The sequence below is a fragment of the Crocodylus siamensis genome, chromosome 4 (genome assembly GCF_052110815.1).
Source record: "Crocodylus siamensis isolate JL-2025a chromosome 4, ASM5211081v1, whole genome shotgun sequence".
Taxonomy (NCBI): Eukaryota; Metazoa; Chordata; order Crocodylia; family Crocodylidae; genus Crocodylus; species Crocodylus siamensis.
In genome coordinates, this window is record NC_143398.1 from 212,008,677 (window position 1) to 212,036,633 (window position 27,957).

The window sequence follows — 27,957 nt, forward strand, 5'->3', positions numbered from 1 at the left end:
AGTTGGCATAGGTCTTGTGGGGGAACACTTAGCAAGGCTAAATATCTACAGGTCAGCAGGACCAGATGAACTACACCCAAGAGTGCTAAAAGAACTGGCTGATGCCATTGCACGGCAAAGTTATTTGACATATTCATTAACGATGTGGACATCGGAGTCAGGAGTGGACTGGCCAAGTTCGCTGATGACACCAAACTTTGGGGCAAAGCATCCACGCCAGAAGATAGGCGGGTGATCCAGGCTGACCTGGACAAGCTCAGCAAATGGGCAGACAAGAACCTCATGGTGTTTAACACCGAAAAATGCAAGGTTCTCCACCTTGGGAGGAAAAACCTGCAGCACCCTTATAGGCTCGGCAGTGCTACGTTGGTTAGCACTACAGAAGAAAAAGACTTGGGGGTCATCATTGACCACAAGATGAACATGAGCCTCCAATGCGATGCTGCGGCTAGTAAAGCAACCAAAATGCTGGCGTGCATCCATAGATGCTTCTCGAGCAAATCCCGGGACGTCATTCTCCCCTTGTACTCGGCCTTGGTGAGGCCGCAGCTGGAGTACTGCGTCCAGTTTTGGGCTCCACAATTGAAAAAGGATGTGGAGAAACTTGAGAGAGTCCAGAGGAGAGCCACGCGCATGATCAGAGGTCAGGAAAACAGATCTTACGATGACAGGCTGAGAGACATGGGACTCTTTAGCCTGGAAAAGCGCAGGCTCAGGGGTGATCTGATGGCCACCTACAAGTTTATCAGGGGTGACCACCAGGATGTGGGGGAACATCTGTTCACCAGAGCGCCCCATGGGATGACGAGGTCGAACGGTCACAAACTCCTGCAAGACCGTTTCAGGCTGGACATAAGGAAGAATTTCTTTACTGTCCGAGCCCCCAAGGTCTGGAACAGTCTGCCAGCAGAGGTGGTTCAAGCGCCTACATTGAACACCTTCAAGAGTAAATTGGATGCTTATCTTGCTGGGATCCTATGACCCCAGCTGACTTCCTGCCCTTTGGGCAGGGGGCTGGACTCGATGATCTCCCGAGGTCCCTTCCAGCCCTAATGTCTATGAAATCTATGAAGACTCATGGCACTTGGGAGAAGTCCCAGAAGACTGGAAAAAGGCCAATGTGGTACCTATCTTTAAGAAAGGGAGAAGGGAGGACCCAGGAAATTACAGGCCAGTATGTTTAACTTCAGTCCCTGGTAAAATCCTGGAGAAAATTTACCAAAGAATCCATTACATACAGACTAAGTGAAGGCAGTATTCTGAAGGATAGCCAACATGGCATCATTACAAGCAAGTCATGCCAGACCACCCTCATTTCCTTCTATGATCAGGTAACTCACCACCTGAATAGGGGAAATGAGGTTGATGTCATATACCTGGACTTCAAAAAGGCCTTTGACCTGTCTCCTACAATGTCCTAAGATTAAATTGGGAAAATACAGCCTCAACTAATTTACGGTCTGGTAACTGACTTCGTGGTTGGACCCAAAGGATATTGACTGATGAAACTGAGTCATCATAGCAGAAGGTGACCAGTGGCATCCCTCAGGTTTCAGTATTCAGACCAGTGCTCTTCAACATGTTCATCAATTATTTAGATTTGGGTATTATAAGCAAACTAGCAAAAACTATTGGGGAGCATGGTCACGGTCGAAGACAGGCTGGCAATACAGGGAGACCTGGACATGTTCATGAGATGGGGAAACCTCAATCTGATGTCATTTAACACAAATAAATGTAAGATTCTCCATCTGGGAAGAAATAGTCCTCAATACACAGGCTCAGCAGTGCTATGCTTGCCAGCACCACAACTGAATGAGACCTGGATGTCATGACTGACAACAAAATGAACATGAGCTACCAAAGCGATGCTGTAGTTGGCAGAACTAATCAAACACTGGCATGCATCCAGTGAGGCATCTTGAGCAAGGCAAAGGATGTCATCCTTCTGCTCTACCCAGCATTGGTGAGACCACAACTAGAGTACTGCATCCAGTTCTGGGTGCCACACATCAAGAAGGATGTGGAGAAGCTCGAGAGAATCCACAGGAGGGCCACATGAATGATTAGAGACCTAGAGATCAGGTCATACAAGGAGAGGCTGAAAGATTTGAGACTGTTCAGCCTGGAGAAGAGAAGACTCAGAAGGGACTTGGTGGCAGCCTATAAATTTATCAGAGGCATACATCAGGGCTTGAGGGAGTACCTATTCACCAAGGCCCCCCAGGGGGAGGACAAGAAATAATGGGCACAAACTGATTGAAAATTGCTTCAAGGTAGACATAAGGAAAAACTTCTTTACAAGTGCTGAAGATTTGGAACAGGTGTCCCCCAAAGGCAGTGCAGTCATCCACCCTGGCGATCTTCAGAAAGTGTCTTGAAGCCCTTCTTGGTGAGATCATCTAATCCCAGCAGTCTTTCCCGTACCAAGTGCAGAGAGATTGGACCTGATGATCTGTAAGGTCCCTTCTAGCCCCTAACAACTATGAAACCATGATTGAAGTAAAATCAAAAGCTGATATATATATATATTTTTTTTTAATTAACAACCCAAACATGTTTTAAACTCCTTTTTAAAATCTCTTTTTCTACAACACATACTAAATGACTTCTTTTCCAGATTACATTGTTGAAAGTCATGAAGTAACAATGATATCATTGTTCCCTATGAATCTTTTATCCAGTAACTCAGCATGTTTGAAGCCATGTAAAAGCCAATTAACTTCACTGGGTAGCTACTGGAATTAAGGGCAAAATTTGGCACTTAGTCACTTGCTTTAAACAATTATGTAGTGCTAAAGGTCCTTACAAAGGCAGTATACAATGGAGAATGTTCAGCTGAATTCCTAAACCTGGATTTTGGATAATTTCTTTAGTGCTTGTAAATTAGACATCTGATCATATGGACCCATAAAGGAGTGAAATACTGGTGTGACTAGTCAGTCATATTAGAGAGCAGCTATTGGGCTCCTAGCTATTAAAGTACTGACACTATCATTGGTTTATTTCATAATCTCAGTATATATCCTGGAGTCCTAAAATCAGCTCATTGCATAACTCTGTGCTGTGACTATAGGATAAAGCTTGTTATATAAGGTGTGAGGTTTTATTAAAAGCTTTTTTTAAAAGCTTATTTTATAATTGTGACAGGATGCTCTTTAGGGGCGCTGTGACCTCCCCTAGCACCCCCTGGCTACCATGCCAAATTGAGTCTTGAATGCACCCTCTATCTCACCTGCCATGTCTTGCTGGTATATTATTAATGGGAGGCTACCTTCCTGCCCTCCTTGGCATGGTGCCTGCCTTGCTGTACCAGGACTCTGTCCTACTCCCTGCCGCGCTCTCCTGGGGCCTGCTCCAATATACGCGCCCCCCACCGGGGCCCTTGCTCACGCTCTCCGCCCCCCACCGGGGCCCGCCCACACTGGGGCCTTGCTCGCGCCTCCCACGCCCGCCCGCACTTGGGCCCTGCTCGCGCTTCTTGCACCCGCCCGCACTGGGGCCCTCTATGCCCAACTCGGGCTTCCCTGGATTGGGGCTCAGGCCCCCAGACCCACCTCTTCAGGCCTATGCCCCACTGGGGCTTCTGCCTACACACAACACTGAGCTCTTGCACTAGGCCGGGGTCGGGACACCCCAAAATGCAGCACCCCTGTGGCGCTAGGAACACCCCCACCTTACTGGGGAGCTCCTAGTGAGGTCTCCTCCACCCCTACAGCCTCACCCAGTCCTCCGGTTGTAACAATAACAAAAATCCAAAATCTCCCCTTCCTGGGTTACAACATAACTCCCAAGCACAACAGAAATCTCCCCCTCCGGGATTCCAACATAAACTCCAAGCAAACCTGGCTCCCTCTCACATCTCCTCATCAGGGTTTCCTCCACCCAGTACTGTCAAGCCAGCGCTCTCCAGCCATCAGGCTTCTATATTACGTTCTGCTCTGCTCTGCTCTGCTCTGCTCTGCTCTAACAGAGCTCCCTCTTCCTCTTAGGCTGCCAGCAGGGGAACTGACTCTGGCCTTGGCCTTCTCTGTTTATAAAGACCAGGCCCTGCCCCCTGGCGGTCAGCTGACCCACTCTGTTGCCATAGCAACTCCCACCTGCTGCCCTGGTGAGTGGCAGCTGAGCCCATTTACTACTATTCAGTAGCAGGCACCCTAGTGCCCTGCTACAATAATGTATAAGAATCTTACTTTATATTGACCTGATCAATTGCTAAAGTGATCATCACTCTGGTCAACACTTTTTCTTCATGATATGTTCTGCATAAAGATAAATTCATCCCTTTTTTAATTCTGTTTTTAAGGTCATGAATATGTTCATCAGTCTTCAGAAAATAATGTTATTCTTTACAACGTAGATAATGACTATTCAACTATGATCTTGACTAATAGAACAATGGTACGTAACATATCAAAACAAAGTAAAATTCAGTTATTTTTGATGCAAATGTGATGTGTCAAATCATTAGTTTATGTCTGTCAGAATCTAATCAACTTCTTTATCTTTTAGAAAAAAGTTAATGCCTCAAATTATGCATTGTCAGCTGACAAACAATTCATAGCACTGGAAAGCAATTATACAAAGGTAATTATTTTAATGTATTGCTTAATCAGATGTGTATCTTTTTACATCTGACATTTTGTAGATTGTGGTAACATATTATTCAACATGAGATGAAGAAGCACTTACAGTAGGTGGGAGGGTGTCAAACTGTTAATGGACTCAGCTTTCTTAAATTAAACTACCCTGCAGAATGCCATGATGTGTGGGCTTGAGGGAAGCACTGAGAGGCAGTGTGTTTCAGAGATAACAACAACAACATTTTTTTTTGACTGACTTGATTTTTTGCAGTTTTGGCGATATTCTTATACAGCATCATACCACATTTACGACCTTGTGTATGGGTAAGATCTGATGGCCAAATAACTCTAATTATGTTCTTGAAAACATTCTCATTGGAAAGCCCTGTTGTGATAAAAGTCTTGTCCTATTCTGTTCATTGGCTACCTCCCTCTCCTTACTTCGCTCTGTCAAGTTACCTGCTGTTTGCTTGTTAGCTGGTGCAAAGTTCAGAAGTTATTTAAAATCTTCCCATGTTTACAGCAGTCAGTGTTTTGGGCCTGTCTTCTCCAAGTCCTCAATTCTCTGAGTTCTCTGATCTTCTTTCGTTTCCTTTATTTCCTTTATTAAATTCGCCCTGACCTTATCCTGGATGTTTTAGTACTCTGTGGTCTTAATACCAGATGTCTCCTTGGCTTTCATTTACGTAACCCTCCCCATTCCTGGCTGATCTAATCTTTGCTTTCCTTAAGACTCTCCAGTGCTCTTTAGGCCTTCAGTGACATTATAATAATTTGTTCTGGGTTTTTAGGAACCTCTTGCCCCCTCCCTAATAATTGATCCTTCTTTTCCTTCGTTCATTCATTTTCTCACCCTCCCCCCCCCAACTTCTCTTTTTCTTTGCACCTTACTTTAAAGGAGGTCCTGTACCTCCTCTCATACTACCCTTGCACATTATCCCGCAACTAGCAGCATGCCTTGCCTTGCCTTGCATTGCTGAGCTACCCAAACTATTCTTTGGGCTAGAGCTCAGGCTCCTGGGTTTTGAGCACTTCTGAATGCTACATGGCTCTGCTACATTCATGAATAGCTGCAGGCAGTGGTAAAAGGAAAAGGATGCTGCAACCTGGCTGCTGAAGAAAAACACTGTACATGGCACTGCCAGCAGCTCAGGTATACAATAACTGCTCTTGCCTTATGCCTTCTACTTGGCTAGCTGCATGTAGTGTTACTTGGTAGGAAACTCCCAGGTAGGCACATGGTTCACATTTCCTTAGAATTAGCTTTGATTATAATGTATATGGTACAGTATAGCCAGCAATCTTAGATGTCTCTGTAATATTTGGGCTAAGGCTGACTTTTCAAGCCATGGGATCACAGTTCAAGGGACTGATTATCTTGTGTTCCCAAGAAGTTTGTTAGCATATACAAACACTTGTGCATATTAATAGTGCATGTCTAACTGCCTGCTTTGTACAGCAAACAAGCTTTTCTGACATCAAATTTGTGTTGGAACAGAGTTTTTTTGTGCTTTAGTATGACTTTATACGTATGTACTATCATTTCAACTTTCCTCTCTTTTTCAGTGATTTTATAACAGAAAATCAGCTTCCACATAACATTCAGTACATATCCTGGTCACCCGTTGGACACAAATTGGTCAGTAAAGCAACAAAGTGCTAGAATAAACTTACTTCTTGATACAATAGCAGAGGTTATTTGCATAGGCTTTATGTTTGCAGGCCTTTTAACTGTGTTTATCAAGGATGCTCATGACTAGGAATAATGAAGATAATAGCTGAAGTTGTCACAGTGGAAGGGGTGGGACCAGAGCAGAATAATCATGTTCTAGGCTTAAGCATGTCTTTCATGAAGGTCTGAAGCAGTTACCCTAGTATATGCTGACCACACGATCTGTATGGATGGAATTAAATTCAGTATATAATCCCGAATGCGATGTTTTCCCCCTTTTCACATTCTGAAGTATTCAAGAAGTTGAGATTCTAGCTGCCAAGATTTATAGGCCTAAAGTGCAACCTCTCTGCTAAATCACTTACATTTCAATAAGGAACATCTGCTAGAATCTAAATATTTCAAAAACAAACACTTCATTGCCAAAATAATGACTCAGTCCCCAAGTCCATAGGACCTATTGCACACGCAAAGTAATAAGGCCTTCTATTTTTCTGTTGATTCTGCAGTAGCAGTTAACTAATAATTAGTATTCCTAGGTCCATCCCTACAGAGGTGAGACTATTTGTGCGCAAGTGAATACATTTAAAAGTCATACACATTTCAATAATTCATGGGAAATCACTAGGAAAATATTTTCCATCTTCTAAGAAACTGCTGTATCACTGAAGTTGTAAATAATAACAATTAAGTACATGATGCTTTGTTAATTCCTTTATCAAGAACTTAGATGATAATATGTAATTAAGATATTTTATTGGTAAAACACTGAAATACAATTGTACTTTGGCTGACTCCCAAAGCTGATAATGGAGGAAGAGAGACCAAAATAGTGTGTAATGTTCTTGTACAGTAGACTGCATACTCTACCTGAGAGGTTTTAGGGCTGTTCCTTGCTGTCCATTGAAAAAGCAAAGGAGTTAACTTTTTGTGTGTTTATGCATCAAATATTTGTAACATCAGGAGACCTAGTTTCTTAGTAAATGCTTGTACAATATTTTGCTTTGGAACAATTTTTGCATATCTCAAACGCCCGCTGACTTCACTGAAGGTTTGGGATAAGCAAGAGCTGTAAATTTAGTCCCCTTTTTACAAGAATGAACAAATTACAGTGTTTAAAAAGGGCCAGGCATATCAGCTGTGCATATGCATGCTAACCCACAATAATTCAGTGCTCTTTCACTGAAGGGTAAACTCCCACAGTTTAGCTTTCCTTTACCAAAGGGTAAGAATGACTGTAGAGCATCTGGCACGTGGTTAAATTCCCCAGCCCATTTTAACTCATATCATGTTCATTTGTCCATAACCTAATTTAACAAAAATGAAAAAGCAGTTCCAGATAGTGTAAGAGCCTTTACCCACCTCAGCTCTGCCATGTGCCTTTTTGAAGCTCAAAGAAGTTTAATTAACAGTTATGTGCACATATTTATACCCTATACTAGCTGGCACCAGAAGCAGAACTTCCAGAAACTTCACAAAAAAGCCCATTCAAATGAGACTTTTATCTCTATTGAAAAGATACAAGACTTTGAATGAGTTTCAGTAAGGACTTCAGGCTTTCAGGCATTCATCCAAAGCAAACCATACCAAATCATGGAATCCTTTGAGGATTATCTGTGACCTAATATTCTGGTGTACATTTTTCCATTCAGTGCCTGTGCTAATTTCCAGTACAGCTAAAGGGAGTTCCATACTAGCATAAAAAATTTAATGTGATGTTTTGTTTATGTTGACAAAAATGATTAACTACTCTAGATTTATAGAACTGAGCTCAGAATATGGCCTTTAATTTGTAATTACAGATATTGGCCCAAATCCCAAGATTCTTACTCAGGCAAAATTGAATAAGGATTTCAATATATGCTCCACTATATGCTTGATCACACTTTTTATCATCTGTAGAATATAAGCACAGTATCATTGACTGAACAAATTTGATTGTAATATATTTTTCTATCATTGTACATATTCCTCATGAAAAAATTCTCATCTTCAGGTGTATGTGTATCAGAATAATATCTATTTGAAACAAAGCCCAAGAGATCCAGCTTCTAAAATAACTAGTGATGGAAAAGATAATGAAATATTTAATGGAATTCCTGACTGGGTCTATGAAGGTAAATTCATCCTGAACACTCTGTTAAACAAGTCTAAGTTTGGCCACCAGTTAGATGGGTGGCCAAAGTAGCACCAAAGTGATGTAAGACCACGGGGTCAGTGACTTGATATTAGGCAACCTTCCTTCTGAGTCAGCATCTATCAGTATGCCCTTGGTATCCTCCTTGGTATCTAAGGGTGTTTATACACATGCTCCAGGTGTGTATGTGGTGGGGAGTGTTCTTTATTTAGAGTGGCTCCAAGAGCTGCTCTAATTGAAGTACCCAGAGCATTTCATGTATCAGCATTTCCGTGTTTAAAAATGGTGGTGGGGGTGCTTTAACTAAAACTCATAGACTCGTTATGGTAAACTTTCAGTGCAAGAAACTGCATTTTTTCAAATTAATTTTTTCCTATAGTTTCTCCCTCCCCTGCCTATAAATGTGGTGGTATATAAGTAGAGCCATCAAGATCACTGTTCTTAACTCATTGATTTGTGCTAGATTAGAATAGTTGGTCCATGGTAAACATTTTGTTGGTACCAGGAATTTGTAATCAGTCGTAATTTTAGGGAACTAGCATACTATTATTCCTTTTTACAGTAAGACAAGAGAACACCCAACATTGAGTAATTGTAAATTTAGAATCAGGAATAGACTCATGGACTTAAATGAGTCTATTTATATGCATAATATTATTCATGTTTAAGTGGGGGTTAGACAAACCTTTGTCTGTGTTAGTTTAGATAAGGATGATCCTAGCTGAAGCAGGGGATCAGGCTAGATCACCTCCTGAGCTCACTTCTGTCCCTATTAAATGTTGATTTTCTGTTCTTAAATGCTAGAGTAACTTTGCAGTAGGGCTATGTTACTGATCTGGCACAGGTTTCTTTTTGTACTTGGCTGTGTAAACAGCTGGCACTGTATATAATTTTAAGTTTTGCAGTGCTTTAAATTAGATCTTAAAAGATTAGCTGTAACTAACTAATATGTGATTGTTAATTTTTTTCAGAGGAAATGCTTGCAACAAAATATGCTCTATGGTGGTCTCCAAATGGAAAGTACATAGCATATGTACAGTTTAATGATACCAATATCCCAATTATTGCATATTCGTATTACGGTGAGGAACAATACCCTAGAAAAATAACTATTCCATACCCAAAGGTATGTTGCTTCTTCCCCTTGGCTTGTAAATGCATTGTGATAGCTATTAAATATAGAAAAAAAACTGAAAACTTGTTTTCAGTGATAGATAGCAATGGTTAAGTCTGCTCTAGCTTAAAATTAATTTACAAAAATGAAAGCTTAATCATATGGCTCAATGTATGCATTATGTAGACCTAATTAAGTAAATGGAAATAGTTATGTAAGTAATACCTTATTTCACTTAAGGTATCTTTTGTTATAATTAATCTCTATATTATAGTGAATGTGCTGTATTAAAAAAATAACTGAGAAATGAGAGAATGTAAAATCTCGAATTTATATAAAACCTTTGGGGCCACATCCAAGCCCACTGGCTTCATAGGCTTTGGATTAGGCCTAGATTTGTAGCACTGGATTTAGGACAACTATCTTTTTCCTTCAGTTTGCATCTTCCCTGACTTCAATTGGAGTCCCATGTCATTATCTAATATGTCTGTAATATACACTATACGGACTTACACTGCACGCAAGAGAGAACAACACATTTTGATGTATTCTCACAAACACTAAGTTTTTCAGTCTAGAAAGGTTTTAACCATTACTGTTGTCTTCTTGATGCATGAACTGATGTTAAGTGAAATAACTAAAAATATTTGTTTTTAGTAAGATCGGAATCTGGCCCATTACCTTCCAGAATACCAGTGTTTCAAAATTCTTAAACTATTTGCTTTCCGAAAAAATATGTTGTTGATTTTCTTTTTAATCTTAGTTTAATCCTCCAGAACTTGATTTGAATAACCTGGTAATACATTTCCTTTGAAGGCTGGGGCTAAAAATCCTACCGTTAGAGTGTTTATTGTAGACACTACTAATCCTGAAGGTTTAGGTCCTAAGGAAGTACCTGTTCCTGCAATGATAGCATCAAGGTAGTGTGTTCTCAAATTTGTCTTCTTTTGCTTTGTCTATTTATTTATCTATTTTATTGTTTTTATTTCAAATGTTGGGATCTTTGATTTTATTTTACATTTTCTATAGTGGAGCCTTATATTCATCTACCAAACAAATCTGGTGCTACCCAGAAATTGTAGAGTTTGGCTTTAGTTGTCCATATAATATGTTGTCCATGTGGGTCAAATCCATTACTGTTAAAGCCAATGGGAGTTTTGTGATTGTCTTCAAAAGAGGACAATTGGGTCCCTAATGGAAGGATCCATTCAATAGCAACCCTACATTTTTGTTATTTAATAACCAGCCTTCTTTCTGTTTCCTAGTGATCACTATGTCACTTGGCTTACTTGGGTAACGGATAATCGGATCTGCGTGCAATGGCTAAGAAGAGTCCAGAATTTTTCTGTCTTAGCTGTATGTGACTTCAAAGGAAGTTCAAATTCCTGGGACTGCCCAGAGGTACCGGACCTTGATGTATATGTTTAACATTTCTGGAACCTGAATTTGAAGTAGAAATGTGTAGAACTTGCCTCTACATTCATAGATCTAAGGTCAAACTAGATTATAAATTTGTATAAACACAGATCATCAAAAACTTCACCTAGTGATCCTTTACTGAGCTCAGTTCTTGTTTCTGACTAACATATATCTTCCAGAAAAAAAAAAATCTTGATTTTTAAGATATTGAAAGGTGAGAATTTCCTGCTTTCCCTGCTTTCCTTGATAGTCTAGTCTCCCATTTAAGTGGATTTTCTGTTAAATAACTAACAACCTAAAACTAATACTGCAGTTTCTTTGCCAAAACAATCTGTTTACAACAATAAGAAACTGAGTTGTCCATGTAATGTTTTCAAAGTATAAAAATAAAAATAATGAAAACAAATATAAAAAAATATTGATTTCAAAATATTGGTTTAATTTTACCTTATATCTCAGCCAGGAGATATCCCCTCAGGTAAAGTTTTGAAGGGGCACCTCTCCATGTGCTCCAAGGTGGGGGGTTGTTTTAATTAGATCAGCTTTCAAGAGCTACTCTAATTAAAACACAGAGCGTCTTGTGTATTCAGCATCCCAGATTTTCAAATGATGCTTTAACTAAAGCTCATTTGATGAGCTTAAGTTAGAGTCCCCACCACCATTTTGAAATGCAGGGAAGCTGAATATGTGAGGCACTGCAATGTGCTGGCGTGTTCTGAGTAGAACTTTCCAGCAGACTTGATTAATTGATTAATCAATTGATTAATTGATTAATTGATTGATTAATCAAGTCTGCTCTGACGCATTCTAATCTGAATGTGTCAAAGCATGTGAAAAGCGCCTAAGGATCATAATTATAAAGTAAATATGCCCAATTTATATGCTATGGCAGCCTAAGTTGGGTCCTTAGTTATTTCAATTAGAATAGTTCAAGCAATACATTTGAAGTTAGGGATGGGAAAACACATATATCTTACAATCAGTTTTATAAAGAAAAACATTTGCCTGCTTCATAAAATTAATTTTTATTATATACAAACAACATAGAATTTTAATTTATTCAAATAATTTTACAAGTTCAAGACACTTTTTGTTATTCCAGAACAAAATAACCCGGGTGACCACAAAAGGAATCTAAAGGTGTTTATACACGTGCTTTGGGAGTGAGCACTTTAATCAGAGTGCTTCTGAAAGCTGTTTTAAAGCTGTTTTGGAGTGTCTCTTGTGTCAGTGTCTCCATGCTAAAAAATGGTGGCAGAGGCACTTTAACTAAAGGTCATCAAAAGAGCTTCAGTTAAAGCACCCTCACTGCCATTTTTCATTGTGGGGACACTGATACATGAGACACTGGAATCTGCTGAGCACGGTAATTACCACTCTGCAACAGACTTGATTGAGTCTGCTCTGACGCACTGTAATTACAGTACTTTAGAGCAGCTTTGCTACTCATGTGTAGGCACCCTAAGGCCCAATTTTTCAGAACAGCTCTGCTGAGTTCATTAGTAACTCTGAAGAGTTACTCCAGTCAATTTGCAAAATCAGGTTTGTGCAGGCTACTTTCATTTCAGGAAAGGTCATTTTTTTTATTATGTAAAAGATTTTCTTCAGATTTTCATTGAACTGAATCTCCATGCTGCAGTCAGTTGCATATGTTCTGAGGACTAAATATTTTAGTTTCTTTAGAAAATCAAAGGGATTTAGATAATAAAGAAGTTTAGGGCTCTGTCTGGCAAGAGGTTAACCATTCTGGCACAGTTCCAGCAAAGCACTTAAGCACATGCTTAATTTTCAGTGTGTGACTAATTTTATGGCTTTCAATAGGTCTACTTACATGTTTGAAGTTAAGCATGTGCTTGATTGCTTTGTTGGCTCAGGGCCAGCGTGATTGCCATCATGGAGGATTGTGTTTGTAACGCTTGTTTAATTGCATTTCTCTATGCAGCCCTTAATATATAGTCACTACTGATGCTTCCCTAATATTATATTTATCCAGTGATATAGGGCTTTTATCATATTAAATTTTGCACAAATGGCCAATTGAAGGAGTGTGAACAGATGGAGTGAAGCATTAGCTCCATTTGCCTTGGAGAAGTGTATCTCTGCATTTCCACTGGCAAAAATACTTCTTTCTTTTTGTCGTTGTTGTTGTTTTTAGATTCTGACAAGAATATAATGTGCAATAGGGGTGCTGTGGTCTAGGTGCTTGAAAATGATTTTATATATTTTTTATAAGCTATTTCTAAAGCCCTGGTCCTGTAAACAATTTAACCTATGATTTTTTTCCAAGAGAAGTCAATTTGACTTCACTGGAGGTACTCAGAGGATAATATCAAGCATGTAAAGTGTGCCTTTAGGATTGAAGCTAATGTAAAACACACAGATCTTTACTTAATTTTACACATAATCTCATAGAAGTAAGGAGTTCCATGCATGCTTCAGTGTTTGCAGCATCAGGGCCTTCATCAGACAGAAGCAAATGAATCAGGAATGGAGACACAGCACATTGCTTGTATCTGTAAGCATCTGGAAGGCTTTCCTGTATAAAGATTGGCCTATTCCATAAATGAAATTTGGAAATACAGAAATGAAATGCAGATCAGATACTTTTCTTCAAAACTCAAATGTAAACAGCTGAACATTAAGAGGTCGATCTTTGAGCAACTTTATGGCTTATCACAGATGTTCAAAAAGCCCAAAGCAGAATTGATGTAAGTTACATGGTTTTCTGTAGGTAGCCTAGGTTAGATTGGTAGTGAACAGTATACGTGTTAGCCCTCTTGTGTTAGGGGGCACACAGGCTTTCTGCACTGGCCAAGGCCTGCAGGTTGGGGACATGCCCTGTGAGCTCCCCAGGGTGCTGGAGACTGCTGAACACAGTTAAGTGCTCAAGCCACCCCGGATTGGCTGCTAGACATGGGCAACCACACACCCCTCCCCCTCCCTAGTACTCTGGGACCCTGCAGCTGCAGGACAAAAAAGCCTTGCAGCACCGCAGGTTCCCATGGTCCAGGCACCTGCCAACAGTGGATGAGCCACAGAGGTCACAGGTCGCCCCCATCCAGGCCTAGTCCTAATGTTCTGCCCCCTGCCACCTCAACCCACCAGAGGCAAACTGCCAACACCAGCTTCTGCACAAGGTGGAAGCCCCATGCTGGGGTCCAGGTGGCAGGGGCCTGGCTGTGTCCACTGAGACGGCTGGGAGCTGGAGCTAGGCTCCATGGGGCTGTGCCTGAATGTGGGAGCGTGGCAGTCCCTGGCTGGGTGTACAGGATCCAGATTCAGGCTCCATGGGGCTATTCTCAAGCATGGGGAATAGGGGCTCCTGGCTGGGTGTACAGGAGCCAGGGTCAGGCTTTGTGAGCTGTGCCCATGCATAGGGACATGGCTGTGTGTGTAGAAACGAGGGTCAGACTTCATGGGGCTGTGCCCAAGCATGGGGGAATGCATGTCCCTGGCTGGGTGTGCAGGAGCTAGAGTTGGGCTCTGTGGGGCTATGCCCAAGTGCAGGGGTTCTCTTGGGCTCAGTTTCAGATGTGTAAGTACATCATGGGGTATTTTGTGATGGGGTGTGGGGCACAGGCCAGGGACATAGGTACCTGGGTTCTGGGGCTGGTCCAGGGGACACAGATTACTTCCTTTCCTCCCCTTCCTCCCCCCACCTCCCTGCTGCCTGCCTACAGCTGACAGGTGGGAGACAGGAGGTGGGGCTGGGGAGAAGGTCTTCACTGGCTCTGCTCCATGAGAGCTCAGGAGTGAAGCCCACTGGGTGCTCGGCCAGAGCAGCCAAGTGCAGACCAAGTACTAGCATGCCTTCCTGTGAGGGGAGTGGTTGCAGGGAACTGCAAAGGAGACTTAGATTCTGGAGGACAGCAACCTAACTTGAATCAATAAGGGATCTAGTGCAGAAGTTTGATTCACCAATCTAATCTAAATTGATTAGATCTGAGTGCACATTGAACCAGATCTATCTTAGACTGGGTTCCACCATTTTTAGATTGATCTAGATGCACAAGACATCTTGACGATTATGGATTTAGATCGATTCCCAATCATTTAGACTGGTTTATGCGTAATGTCTGCACCTGGCCTATATTGAAATTACTTAAAGCACTTCTGGATTAGGCCTTAAATTGTGATCCAACTCTGTGAGATGCTAGTAGGCAGAGACAAGTAAAGTTTGCATTGAATGTATTCTCTTACTTGAATACTTACTATCTTATAAAATCCTGCCACTTAATATTCTACACTTAATAAGAAACAAAAACAAGCTCCTAAATTAATGATACAACACAGCTCTACACAAGGGCTCCATCTTGCAAGGTGCTGTGCACTCTTTTGTGGTACTGAGTGCCCTCATTTGCCCTTGGAATCAGGCAGAATTAAGGGTGCACAGCTCTTTTCAGGACTGTGCCACAAAAGGAAAAGGCATAATTTTGACGTTAATATAACTGCATTAAGGATGAGAAATGCAAAATGCTTTATTCAGAAAGCATTTTGTTGGGCTCCAGACTGTGAAGAAATGTGTCTTTAAATTAACAGTTTAAAATAACTAATTTATAAAATAAAAAGTATGAATCTCTTGCAGAATTGTTGTTGTTAACCAGTAAATCATTCAGTCCCATCAAACAATGGCATTACTCTCTGCAATGAAAAAGTCATTAGATGTTGGAAATGCATTTGGAACTCTCTAAACCAAACCAAACCTAAAAATGAAAAAGGATCTTTGGAGCTGGCAGAAGAATTGATTAATTTGTATTTGTCCTTTCTAAAGCAGTATAGACCATTTTTTCAAAGTAACCCTGTAGAAGGGCCTAAATCTGAAATTCCTTGCTAGCATCAGTAGTCCCAAGATCCCAGATTTTCAAAAGTAAATTCATTTTTGATGCCTGTATTCTGCTTCCTAATTCTTAGTTCTACATCACTGGTGCCCATCCTGAGACATCTTAAAGAGGTGTCATTTGCAGAAAATGTTGAGTACATGCTGCCTAAAAATCAGATGTTGTTCAGGCATCTCAGCTTAGTAAGCCCAGACTTGATGCACTTGGAATTATTTGTAAAACTTCGGTCATTAACTTCATGAATATGAATTAAATTATGTAATTTTTTCACTGGGACTGCCCACCTGAGTACTTTTGTCTGGGCTTGCGCTGTTCAGTTATGGAGGAGTGTTTTGGCACAGCAGTGGGAGTGAAGGTATGGATCTCAGCGATCTCAGTTACAGTGGTACAATTCCAGAATTAGTCCACCAAATTAAATGGTGTGTCTCTGAATTTGCATGTATATTAATAATGAAATCACAAGCTGATAGTGTTTAGTTTTCTATAGAAGGAGAAATTTTGATGTTCCTCAATGTGAAAGGGTAGCCAATGTTTTAAGCATTCTCTACTGTGCCTCGATATAAATTGCTCCTAAAATTGTATGGTTTATAATTAACAGCAGCAACAAAAAGACGGTATGAGATGAATATTTATATATATATATAAATACATGTTTATTTTTAAAAAAACAGTGCATCACGTGATGTAAATAACCATTGCCTTAATGAAACTAGTGGAGATGTGCCATTTTACATCAACTGAGAATTTAGCTCGCTATTTTAAGATAATTATTCCTGAGAAGATTGATTTCTATTAGTGAAGAAATGTTCTGAGGTTAAACATTCATTAATTCAAGCTTTCATTGAAAATATAGTGCACAGTATCATCACTTTGCATTCTATTTACTTCTAATGACAAACACTTAAAAATAATACTTTGTATTATTGTAATACTGCTGCTATAGTCCTATTTATGTCAGATATTCTTCCAAGTTACCTGGAACTTCTTATTTAGTGAGTGACTTGAAGTTTAAAAGGATTTCAGTCTTGTTGTATTCATTTTGCAACCTTCATATTTATTTGATGATCTTTCATCTCAGTGAGGGAGTTATGCATTTTCTTATACATCCTAAAGGTTATGTCATTGATTTTGTTTTTCAGAACCAACAGCACATAGAAGAGAGTCGAACAGGATGGGCTGGTGGAGTAGGGCTCTTTTTTCTTTTACTTTGATTTCATTAAATATTATAGACATTTATTTATCTTCACAGTAATATTTGATCTATGAATAAAGTGGCACCATGTTGAGTTGCACAGAACAATACTACAACACATGATGCCTTTAACTCTGGGATTTTCAGTGCTACCTAAGGAAGCTTTTTAACTCCCTTAAGCTCTTTTTGCATGTCTCAGCATAAATAATTGGTAGATTTAAGTGAATGGAAGCCATAGCAACATAACAAAGAAAGGGATGAGGCACAGTACTAGGGTAATTCCTAGAAGAATTATGCTGAGAGAGGACAGAGATAAGCCAAGTTTCTCTGATGTCACTGGCAGTATATCCTATTCCTCCAGATGATTTTATAATAGCATAATTTTTCTAGAATGCAAACAATGCTTTAGGGGGTGTTGGTTGTAGCCATGTTGGTCTAGGGGCATAGGCAGACAAGGTTCTTTAGATAAACGTGATATCTTTTATTAGACCAACTAAAAAGTTGGAAAAATTGTTCTCTTTAAGCTTTCAGGCACAAGCACCCGTCTCCCTATGCCTGAAGAAGGATGTTTGTGCCCAAAAGCTTGCAAAAAACAATTTTTCCTACTATTTAGTTGGTCTAATAAAAAATATCATTTACCCAAAGAAAAATACTTTAGTGCTCTTCTTCACCAAGGGAGAAGGCATCTAGGCAAGAGGTAAATAATATGTGGGTAGCTGATGTTGGCTAGGAATCAAAAACATTTCCAGTGGCACTGAAGCATTCAAATGTCCAAGACGATCTTATTCCTGCCTTGAGAAGCCCATACTCTAAATCCAAAGCAGATAAAGTCTATAGATATCAAGTTACATTAGTAAGTATATTTCAATCATATGGAAAATTATACATACATTACTCCTCAAGATTTACCAGTATGCATTGTGGGGGACATCACACTGTGTCATGTACTGGGTTTAACTAAAGACTTCCACATTCAGTAAGTGTAGTTCTTTAGTATACAGACATTATTAAAATTAAAACTGCATCCAGCAGGATAAGATACTTTATTTGGTTTCTTTCTTCTTACCTCTTCTTCTGGATTCATGATGACAGGTTGCTGTAGAAACTTGTGGAAACTCTTCGAAAGAATTTTGCTTTATTTTGGACATGTCTACATATGCTTTTATGCACACCTAAACTTAATGTGCATTTGCCCTAAGGCAATTTTAGGCGCGTGTCTACACATGCACATGCTAAGGCACATTAATGCGGTGTGCATACTGACTTGGGACAAAAGTTAGTATACAATTAATTAATGCACCTTAGCATGTCTACACGTGTCAAGGTGCTGTAGCTATTTGCGCCTAAATTTGATACCTGCTTTTCCAGGTATCAAATTTATGTACAAAAGCCTAAAATTACCATTTTTAAGACTCATTAAGAGTATGCACTTGTAGATCCACACCCTTAATGCACCTTAAAAATGACTAATGCACCTTAAATCATCATGTATAGACATGCCCTTTACTCCTTAGAAGGGCATTCTGAATCCCCTTGGCTTAAGGGGATTCATAATGACTTGCAGAATACTTTAGCTTTTGTTCATAGGTTCAAATCTAGATTAAGTGTTGGAAAATCACACTATATAGTGAGCATTTGTTTGCATATATGTTGTGAAATGCTTGTTACAAACAACGTTCATATGGGCATGTATCCTTCTTAAAAATAATCAAAAATTTATAATTGGCTCCTTTGTTGACAATATAAGCAGAGATAACCAAGATTTGATAAACAATTGAGACTGAACTCTAGAGACTGAGCAGAGCACAAACACGTTGCTGGATCAGTATGGGGCAGGTCGGACAACCTCTGCCCAGCGGTGTGCTTGCTTGAAGGATAAGTAGAGGATGTCATTGGTTAAGTAGTTCAGTCCACACTTTTCACTAATTTAACTTTAAAGAATAAAATTCACCAACTCTTAGTACTAAGAAGAGAACCTTTAAAAATTGATCAATCCACACAGACACATGCACACTCACATACACACGCAAGCTGCTCTACTTATGTGCAGTATACAATGTATGTGTGCTGGCAGCCCACACTACCAGTTAAGAAATGTGACATGACAGAGTAGAAGCTGTAATGTACACTGTGACAAGGGAGGCCAGTGAAATGCTCTGCTGTTGCTTTAAATGTGCAAATTATAATCTGTATATCATACACTGCTAAAAACCTTCTTGTTATCGTTGCTTTTGTCTCATCAACAGTTTCTGTTCCTTTCTTTTAGTTTTTTGTTTCAACACCGCATTTCACTTCTGACAGCAATTCATACTACAAAATTTTCAGTGACAAGAGTGGTTATAAACATATTCATTACATCAATGGCTCAGTGGTACGTCAAAAGAAGGATTAGCCTCATTAATTTAATATCTGTTGTAGGTTCCTGAAATAATCCTGTTTTATTCAGTAATTCACTACTGAATTTATTTTATAGGAAAATGCAATACCGATTACAAGTGGACAATGGGAGGCAATATACATTTTCAGAGTAACAGATGATGCAGTGTAAGTGTTACTTATGTGATGTATGTTGTCAATAAAAAGGAACCACAGCAGTATTCATTTTTGCAGAGTTCCTTTAGTCTCCAAGATCCTGGTTTGGAGTAGGAGGGAGACATACAACCTGTGGAATTTTACAAATAGTTACAACTATGTACACAAATCAGGGATTTGGCAATAAGCATGGTTATACTTAGCTGTAGTGCAAATCCCCATTTGTGTGCAGATCTAGTGCACATTCTTTGCATACAGTATCTTCCTTTGAATGACCTTTGAAAATCCAAGCCTATGCTTTTTTATTTTTTTCTAAGATTCTTTACTAACCAAGTCCTCTAGGCCTCTATTTAGCAAAGAACTAAAGTACTTGCTAAATTTTAAATATATGAGTACTTCTATTACAAAGCAGGATTTAAATGCTTAAAACTGAGTACATGGTTTGCTGAATCTGAGCTATATTTAGTAATTCAGATTAGCTTTGTATCTCACAAGTAGATCTATATGATACAAGTAGCAACTAACAAGTAGCCTAATTCTTTAGCCATGAAAGTATAGCAAAACTTCTCTAACTTTAACCCTACTATTCAGAATAAAGTTAGTGTAATTTATAAGCTCATGCAGACCTAACAATTACAGCTTAGTGGCAGATGTGTACTGTAGAGCAGCAGCTCTGGTTCCCCTTTTTAAAGTGGCTAAAATCTACATGTCCATACCGTAAGTTGCATGCTTCTCTTATCATCTGCTCAAGGTTTGATCAAATCCTTGTTTGGACAAATGAGAAACTAGTGAGCTTATCTTATTATTCCAGCACAAGCAAACCCAGAAACTAAACTCTCAGTTAAGCACAACTTTTTGATCAAGGATGTTCTGTTAGGTGCCTGATGATAACTCCTAAGTTATGACTTCATGGGCCATTTATTAACATGTGAATGAATTTACAGATACTATTCAAGCAATGAATTTGAAGGCTATCCAGGAAGACGGAATATTTACAAGTAAGGTTTTTATTAATCTTATTTAAAGAAATACCAGATAGGATCTGGATTTATAATATAAAAAAGAGACACTGTACAGACAGGAGAACAGTTTTGAGATCTTTAGAAAGGCTATATCAAGGGGCAGTTCTACACATACTTATTAATGTGATGCAATAAACTCTGGGACATATCACAGTGGAGCTTATTGCTCCTGGGCACTGTATTTATATATGTGCCTGGGACCACAGCATGTTGAACCGAGTCGAAGCAGCCCCAGTTGGCAGGGGACCCAGAGGGTCAGCCTGCCATCCCAGGGCTGCTTCAACACTTCTCAGTGTGCTGTGGAGGGTTTGGCTAGGGCACAAGAGTGCTTCAGTGTAGGACTACACGGTGGGCAATCCTTGCACTGAAGCACCCTCATGCTCCATCCAGCTGCATCAATTTCTATATGTGTGCTGCTGCAGATTTAAAAAAAAAACTCCTTGGCAGGCTAGTACTTGCATTCACAAGTACTACCCTGCTGTGAAGTGCATTAGTTTACTCCAGCCTAATAGCCCTGCATAGGTAGATGCTGAGACATTTACTGCAGAGTTAATTAGTCTACTCTGCGGTAAATATCTCATGCAGACATGTCCAAGGAGTATTTTATTAAAACTTTGATTTGTCTGTTACATTTTATGTTACATTTTTTCCAGGAATGTGGGCTATTATACGTATTACCTTAGCTGACATGCCCACATTTTTGAAGGGACAAAAATAATTGGGATTAGTGCTATCAACATGGCTTATTTTAGTTTGGCAGGGTTCTTTAAGTAGATATGATATCTTTTATTAGACCAACTGACTAGTTGGAGAAAAGTTCTTAGCAAGCTTTCAGGCACAATCACCATCATTCAGGCATAGGAAGTCTCTGCTGTTCTGAGACTCCAACGCATGACAGAAACTAAAAGTGTGACAGGATGTCAGTGAGAATAGAAATAGGTAGAAATTAGGAAAACAAAAGGTAAAGCAGGGAAGGGAGGAGTTAAAAAAGAAGGGGGAAAGAAAGCCAAAGGTGAGTAAGGTTATTGACAGCTGAAACAAAAAATAACCATAAAGAAGTTTGGATGACAGCAAATTGATTTTTTTCAGTGTTTCTTACCAAAATAGAAAAAACTTAAATTTGTTACATTCAGCATGACACATTCCATTTGACCCAAATGAGACATTTCTATTTGGTCACCCATAAGGAAAACAAAAGAAAGAAAGGGTTAGACTTAAAAAACTGACCCTTAATAGCAGTAGTAGTGGAAATCATCCAATCATTTATGTGAGACCTATTATGAAAATACCTGAATGCTGAGATGGTGGGGCGGATGGAGCATCCCATGGGAGCACGGGGTGGGGGGGTCCCCTGTGCACTTGATGGTGGACTCAGAAGTACTTCTGGTCCACTTCTGAGTCCCTTGTAGAGTGTGCGGGCACCTGCTGTGCCCCCCAGCTCAGCGACTGGTCCTCCTGGGTCTGGGGGGGTACCCAGGGTCCCCCCGCAGCTGATCGCCAAGCCAGGAGGGTGCGGGTAGGGTCCACCACCAACCACATGGGGGACCCCCCCCTGCAATCCCACGGGACACTCCATCTCCCCCACCATCTCAGTATTCATGAGCTGTGCCTGGTACCTCAAGGTACATAGAAAAACCATATAAAGTTGTGCCAATGGCCAAATCACTGATTCTTCTAATCAGAATCAAATCTTCAGATTCAGATCACTGTCTCAATTTGATTCAGCCAAATCTGAATCTGAAGATTCAATGCTGATTTGGAGAATCAGCAATTTGGCCATAGACACAGCTTTAAATGTTTTTTTCTACATACCTTGAGGTACCAGACGTGGCTTGTGAATGGTGAGATGGTGGGGTGGATGTAGTGTCCCACAGGAGCGCAGAGGGGCCCCCCTGTGTGCTCGTTGGCAGACCCAGAAGTGGACCAGAAGTATTTCTGGTTCACTTTCAGGTCCACCGCTGTGTGTGTCGGGGACCGCCCCCCCTTCCCTCCTCGGCTTGGTGATTGGTCATAGGAGGAACCCAGGTGCCTCCCCACACCCAGGATACACCAGTCGCCAAGCTTGGGGGATGTGGGGAGGGTGCCCATGCACTCTGTGGTGGAACCGGGAGTGGACCAGAAGTGCTTCTTGTCCACTTCTGAGTACGCCGCTGAGCATGCTGGGGATGCCCACCCCCCCCCGCACTCCCATGGGATGCTCCATCTGCCCCAGCATCTCAGTATTCACAAGCTGCCTGGTATCTTGAGGTATGTAGAAAAAACATTTGAAGCTGTGTCTATGTCTGAATCATCGAATCTCTCCGAATTGATTTGGAGGGTTCCGATTCGATTCGGAGAGATTAAAGGGTCTCCTGATTTGATTCAGATTCAGAGATCCAGCCACCAAATCGGGTTGAATCTCCGCCAAACTGAATCAGTGACTGGAGCTTCGCACAGCCCTACTAACTACCTCTTTCTAAAATTAGCACATTTTAAGTTAAAGCCTCTTCAAAACTATGATCGCAGAAGACTTAAGACGATATCTGAAAAATGGACAGAACTATTGTTTCGAACAGTATTATTTTTTGAAAAAACTGCAAATCACTGATTAGAAAATGATATCTAAATGTTCAAAATCATGTTTTATTTTGTTTTACTGCTGTTATAGAATCAACCTTAAAACCAAGCCTCCAAGGAAGCAATGCATTACTTGTAATCTAAGGAAAGAAAGGTGTCAATATTATACAGCAAGATTCAGTGACAATGCTAAATACTATGCCTTAATCTGTTATGGTATGTATAATATGTTACTAAGAAGATTCTCAGTCATATTTTCAGGGATATATGAGATAGATTATCCTGTTTAAAGCAGTCATTCAAACTTGACAGTTGTAAGCAAGGATTGTAAAATGAAAAATTTTAGTGGCAAAAAAATGGGAAAACATACTTTCTGGATGAAACTTTTTTCATGTTTTTCAACATAAACTTTGAAGAAATGTGAACGTCTTTTTTGATAGAACACATTTGTCAAAATCTTTAAAAGAGAAAAACAAAATTTTGTCCAATGAACTGAAATGCTCTCCAAAGACTGAGAGCAAAATCATGATGTTACTGAAGAAGGACTAAGGACCCCAAGTTTTTGTTTTAACCAGTAAGCTGTACATTTGATTCCAATATAGATGACCACATTCAGAAGTGGCAAGCACAGAAGCAATTCCTGCTGAAGTCAGTGGGAATCATACCAGGGCAAAATTTGTCTCAGCACTGAACATTTTCTCAGTAATACAGTTTTTAATGACAAAATGTAGAATATCTGGAAATAAATTCAGTGAGGCTCGAGGATAAGCCTGACACAATTGACACAGCTTTGAAAGAAGCAAAGTGAAATCTTGGCCCTATTAAAGTAAACAGATGGAAGTTTTCCAATTGATTTCAGTTATCTAGGTATACAGCCATTTTCAGAGCATTAAAAAAATGAACAGTAAAGTCACAGTATAAACATTCAAAGAGGAAATGTATACATTTCTTGCTTTACCTATCCTGTGAATAGTTTACCATCTTTCAAGGTCTGAATTGGATGTTTAGCTATATAAATTCAGCCCCCGCTAAGCAGAGGAGCAAATGTAACAGAATGATAACACCTCTCAATCATTTCTACAAAGAATACTTGATATTGTCGTCACCACACAAAACCCACTCACCTTAGCAAATGCAATGTGACATGTTCTCAGGAGCCTGTTTCACACTGTTAATTCTGGGTTCACCTTATGTAATGGCACCTTTAGATATTAGTTGGATGTCACTTAGTCGAAAGACAAGAAGATCTCTTTGAAAAGTTTAAAGATTGCTTTTCTCCCTAGTACTTTACTGCTTGGTAATGGCCAAGACCCCATTTTCTAAGCAGCACTTTTGAAGTAACATCTGCATCAAAGACTCCTTTGTTACACAGTGGGAACCCTAGAATTATGGAGTGTTGCCTCTCTTTCCACTTCTTTCATTCTCACTCAGCATAGCAAAATTAGTATGCTTTATAATGATATATTTTTTTATTAAATTAAGTTTTCCAGTTTTTCATGAACCCATAGATTTTTCTATTAAAAATATATTTTGCTTATTAGTACATGCTGAAACATGATTTAGACAGACTAGGAGGAAGATTTGGGGGATTTTGTTACAAAAAGATGAATAGGAGGTGACTTTGAATAACAGTGGTGATATTTAAATCATGAGCTTTAGGCATCTAATGGTACCTGTAGACATGCAAGACGTCTGCTCTGACATGCTGTAATTACAGTGTGTTGGAACAGACTCAGTTAATTGTGTCTGCAGGAGTGTATATTCAGCATCTCCACTCTTCAAGATGATGTTTGGGGAGTTTTAACTGAAGCTGAATACACAAGATGCTGCTTGTGCTTGAATTAGAGTGGCTCCCAAGAACCTCTCTAATTAAAGTGCCCCCTCCCCAACCCACACTGCTGGAGCACAATGAAGTCTGTAAAGTCTGCTAAATACCTTGGCACAAGGACACAAAAACGGAGGGAGGACATCTAAGTAAATGCATCAGTGAGACGACTGGGAAGATGTATTGTTTCAGCTTCAGCCTGTACGCAAAATCCAACAGACTATATATCATTCTTTGCAACCACAAGTGCTAGAGTCTTAAAAAAGAAAGGGGGGGCTTAGTTTTTGAAGCAACACTGTACAAATATTTTAAAAAGGAGAAATTATTAATTTATTTAGTGTGGTCATATTATGCGTAGACTTAAGTAACAGTTATTAATGAATGTATGCGTGAAACATCATTTAAATGTGATATTTACTGTTTGTGAAAAAACAAAAGAAAACTATATGTAAATGTCTCTGCAACAACATTTGGGCTACTTGCTAGTTTTTATCAGTGATATTTTAATGTTAACTGTACACTTCACCCAGTTATGTTTCAAAATATAAAACAGTATTTCTCTGTTAACTCTTATAACAGGTCCAGGCATTCCTATTTCCACTCTTTTTGAGACCCAGTATGATAGAGGTACTGAAAATATTCTGTATACTTCTGTCCATTGTTTTTATCATGAATCTTAAATTAGCAACTCCCATAATATGGCGTTAGGATTAAAAATTAAAATGTTTTTGGCCATATGCTTGAATTAGATTAAATTAAAATAATATCCAATTTTTGAGAGATCACTGTGAAATTTGAATGCCTTGTATTTTTTATGCATTATTGTTGAGTCCAGTTTTCTATTACACCCTCATATATTTTTTCTTGTTTATAATCAGTAGCTTTAATGAGTATTGGCAGTGATCAGTGGATAGTTCCTGAGTAGAACTGTGGAAACACATTGTTTCCAATCCTGTGAAATAGTTTTCCTTTTTTCACTTTAAAATGAACTTAAGAGTGTTTAGGGGTTTTTTTTGATTCATGGAAAATGAGAGAGAGGTAGTCAGACATCATACATGGAATAGTCCATATCCCAGTGATTAGGGCACTTATAGGGGATGGGGAGGATGGAGGTACAAGTCTTTGCTGTACCTGATTCAAGTCAGGGACATGAATCTCAGTTTCAATGTCTGCATGACGTTGTGTCAGAGAGAGGAGGGGGGAAAAACCCCAGATTTTGTAGCCCCTTGTAAAGACATCAAACTTGATATGTAGAAAGACAAGGCCCCAGTACCTGTTCCAATAAATATTCAGTTTCTTAGTCAAAGGGAATAGCTTCAACAGGAGAAATTGATGGAGGACCAGCTCCAGCATAGCCAAAGCCTGGCAGGTAGCAGGTTCACCCTCCATGTGACAGATTGAGGTTCAAATTGTTGGTCTAAATCAGAGGTTCCCGAACTTTTTCTCATTGTGTACCCCCTTCCAGGTTTACCAGCTGCCCACTACCCATTTCAGCATGCATTTTATATTTTAACTCCTTAGATGCCAGTTATTATAATCAAAATTAAATCCGCCATTACACAATTTCTCCTTTGTTCCCCCAAGAGATGTCTTGCATACTTCTAGGCATATGTATACCACAGTTTGGGAGCCCCTGCTCTAAATCAAGTTAAGTTGAGACATAAGCCTGTTGAATACCCAACCACATTTTGACCAGAAATTCTTTCCAGAAATTGAAAAATCTTTGCTAAAGATGGCACATTCCTGCACAAAATTTCCATTAAAAATTAGCATTTTTCACTGAAAAGCATTTCATTGGCAAATTCACAGACAGCTCTGATTCTGAGGGTCTTAGAGTTTCTACTCCCTCCTAATTCATGCACATTGCCAGTGAACTGAGGCACAAGCATAAAGTAGAAATGTTTCTGTTCCCATGTACCCTGTTATTCAATGGGATTGCAAGATCTCTTTATCCTGTGCAGTTCAACAAAAGTTATGCATTCTAAACCTTTTCAAAATTTGGCCCCAAAAATGTTTAGAGCTGTAAAAGATTGTTCAATCTAACATGTTTATTAATAGAATTAATTTGTATTAAATAGTTAAGGTCTGTACTAGGTGCTGCACAAACTCAGCGTTCATTTATTTTCTCCTTTTGCGAGGGGCTTATACGTACTCAGTGCATGAAGCATTTTTATCTTTGCATAAATTGTGACATTTTGTGGTTTGTTGAAGTCAGGCATATTAAGTATCCTTTCTCATTTCCTCAACAAAGCACACAGACTGTATGCAATGGTGAACAGTGTTTCATTATAAATATGTAGTTCTCTGAGACTAGGTAAAAATGCTTCATGGGATGGACTTTTATCTTTGCTTTTCTTGTGCCTTGACCAGCCAAAGGGCTTCTTAGAAGAAAACACTTTCAAACTGTCTTCTTTTGTCTCTTCAAGCATATTGTTAATTTTTATACTCCTTGCTCAAATTAGCTGCTCTTAGGGCATGCTCAGAGTATGTTTTGGTCTAGGTGGCGCAAGATGAAGCAGCAAATCTATTTCCATTGTAGTTGGCGGTAATATGACATTATTAATAATTCATTCTAATAGGACTCGTGTAGCTAAATTGATACATACCAGTTTAGAAGCTTTCCTTGGGTTGTCCCTAGTCTACTTTAGCAATGTACAGACCAGGAAGTTCAGAGTAGTTTGGATTAATACCCAAGGTTGGGATGCTTGTTCAGTGTTTTTCTAGAATTCTTAGATCTGCAAACCTGTTAGAATAAGCAAATCTGCAAATATGTAAGAATAAGCTTTCTTGTAAGACTTCTGGTATGTCCTTTGCCCAGTCTGGCTAGAAATATGTGAGGCTTAGTGCTTCTAGTATTATTTCAGGTTCTGGAAGTGGTTTTCAAAACTGTAAAATAACAAAGAAAAGCTTCTTGAAGTGTTCAAAAAGTCAAATAAGGTTCTGTTTCAATTTGAAGGGGAAGATTCAGGTCACAGATTTTCATTATGCACAATATCCTTTTCCCATTCCCAGTAATGGAAAGCATTTTGACAATCAAGTTTTCATTTCAACTAGTAATTTCTCCAAT

At 39.5% G+C, this 27,957-nt stretch overlaps 1 protein-coding gene across 1 annotated transcript in view; it reads left to right on the forward strand.

Moving 5' to 3' along the window:
• Positions 1-27,957, forward strand: part of LOC149867541 (prolyl endopeptidase FAP-like) — a 60,455-nt gene that overhangs the window by 10,774 nt on the left and 21,724 nt on the right. The window contains exons 4-17 of the mRNA XM_090045609.1: positions 4,307-4,401; positions 4,513-4,587; positions 4,855-4,907; positions 6,150-6,222; positions 8,252-8,372; positions 9,364-9,518; positions 10,323-10,426; positions 10,772-10,907; positions 16,903-16,947; positions 19,222-19,326; positions 19,429-19,499; positions 20,432-20,485; positions 23,157-23,281; positions 25,470-25,517. Coding sequence (XP_089901735.1) covers positions 4,307-4,401; positions 4,513-4,587; positions 4,855-4,907; positions 6,150-6,222; positions 8,252-8,372; positions 9,364-9,518; positions 10,323-10,426; positions 10,772-10,907; positions 16,903-16,947; positions 19,222-19,326; positions 19,429-19,499; positions 20,432-20,485; positions 23,157-23,281; positions 25,470-25,517 — 1,260 coding nt within the window. The remainder of the gene's footprint in view (positions 1-4,306; positions 4,402-4,512; positions 4,588-4,854; positions 4,908-6,149; positions 6,223-8,251; positions 8,373-9,363; positions 9,519-10,322; positions 10,427-10,771; positions 10,908-16,902; positions 16,948-19,221; positions 19,327-19,428; positions 19,500-20,431; positions 20,486-23,156; positions 23,282-25,469; positions 25,518-27,957) is intronic.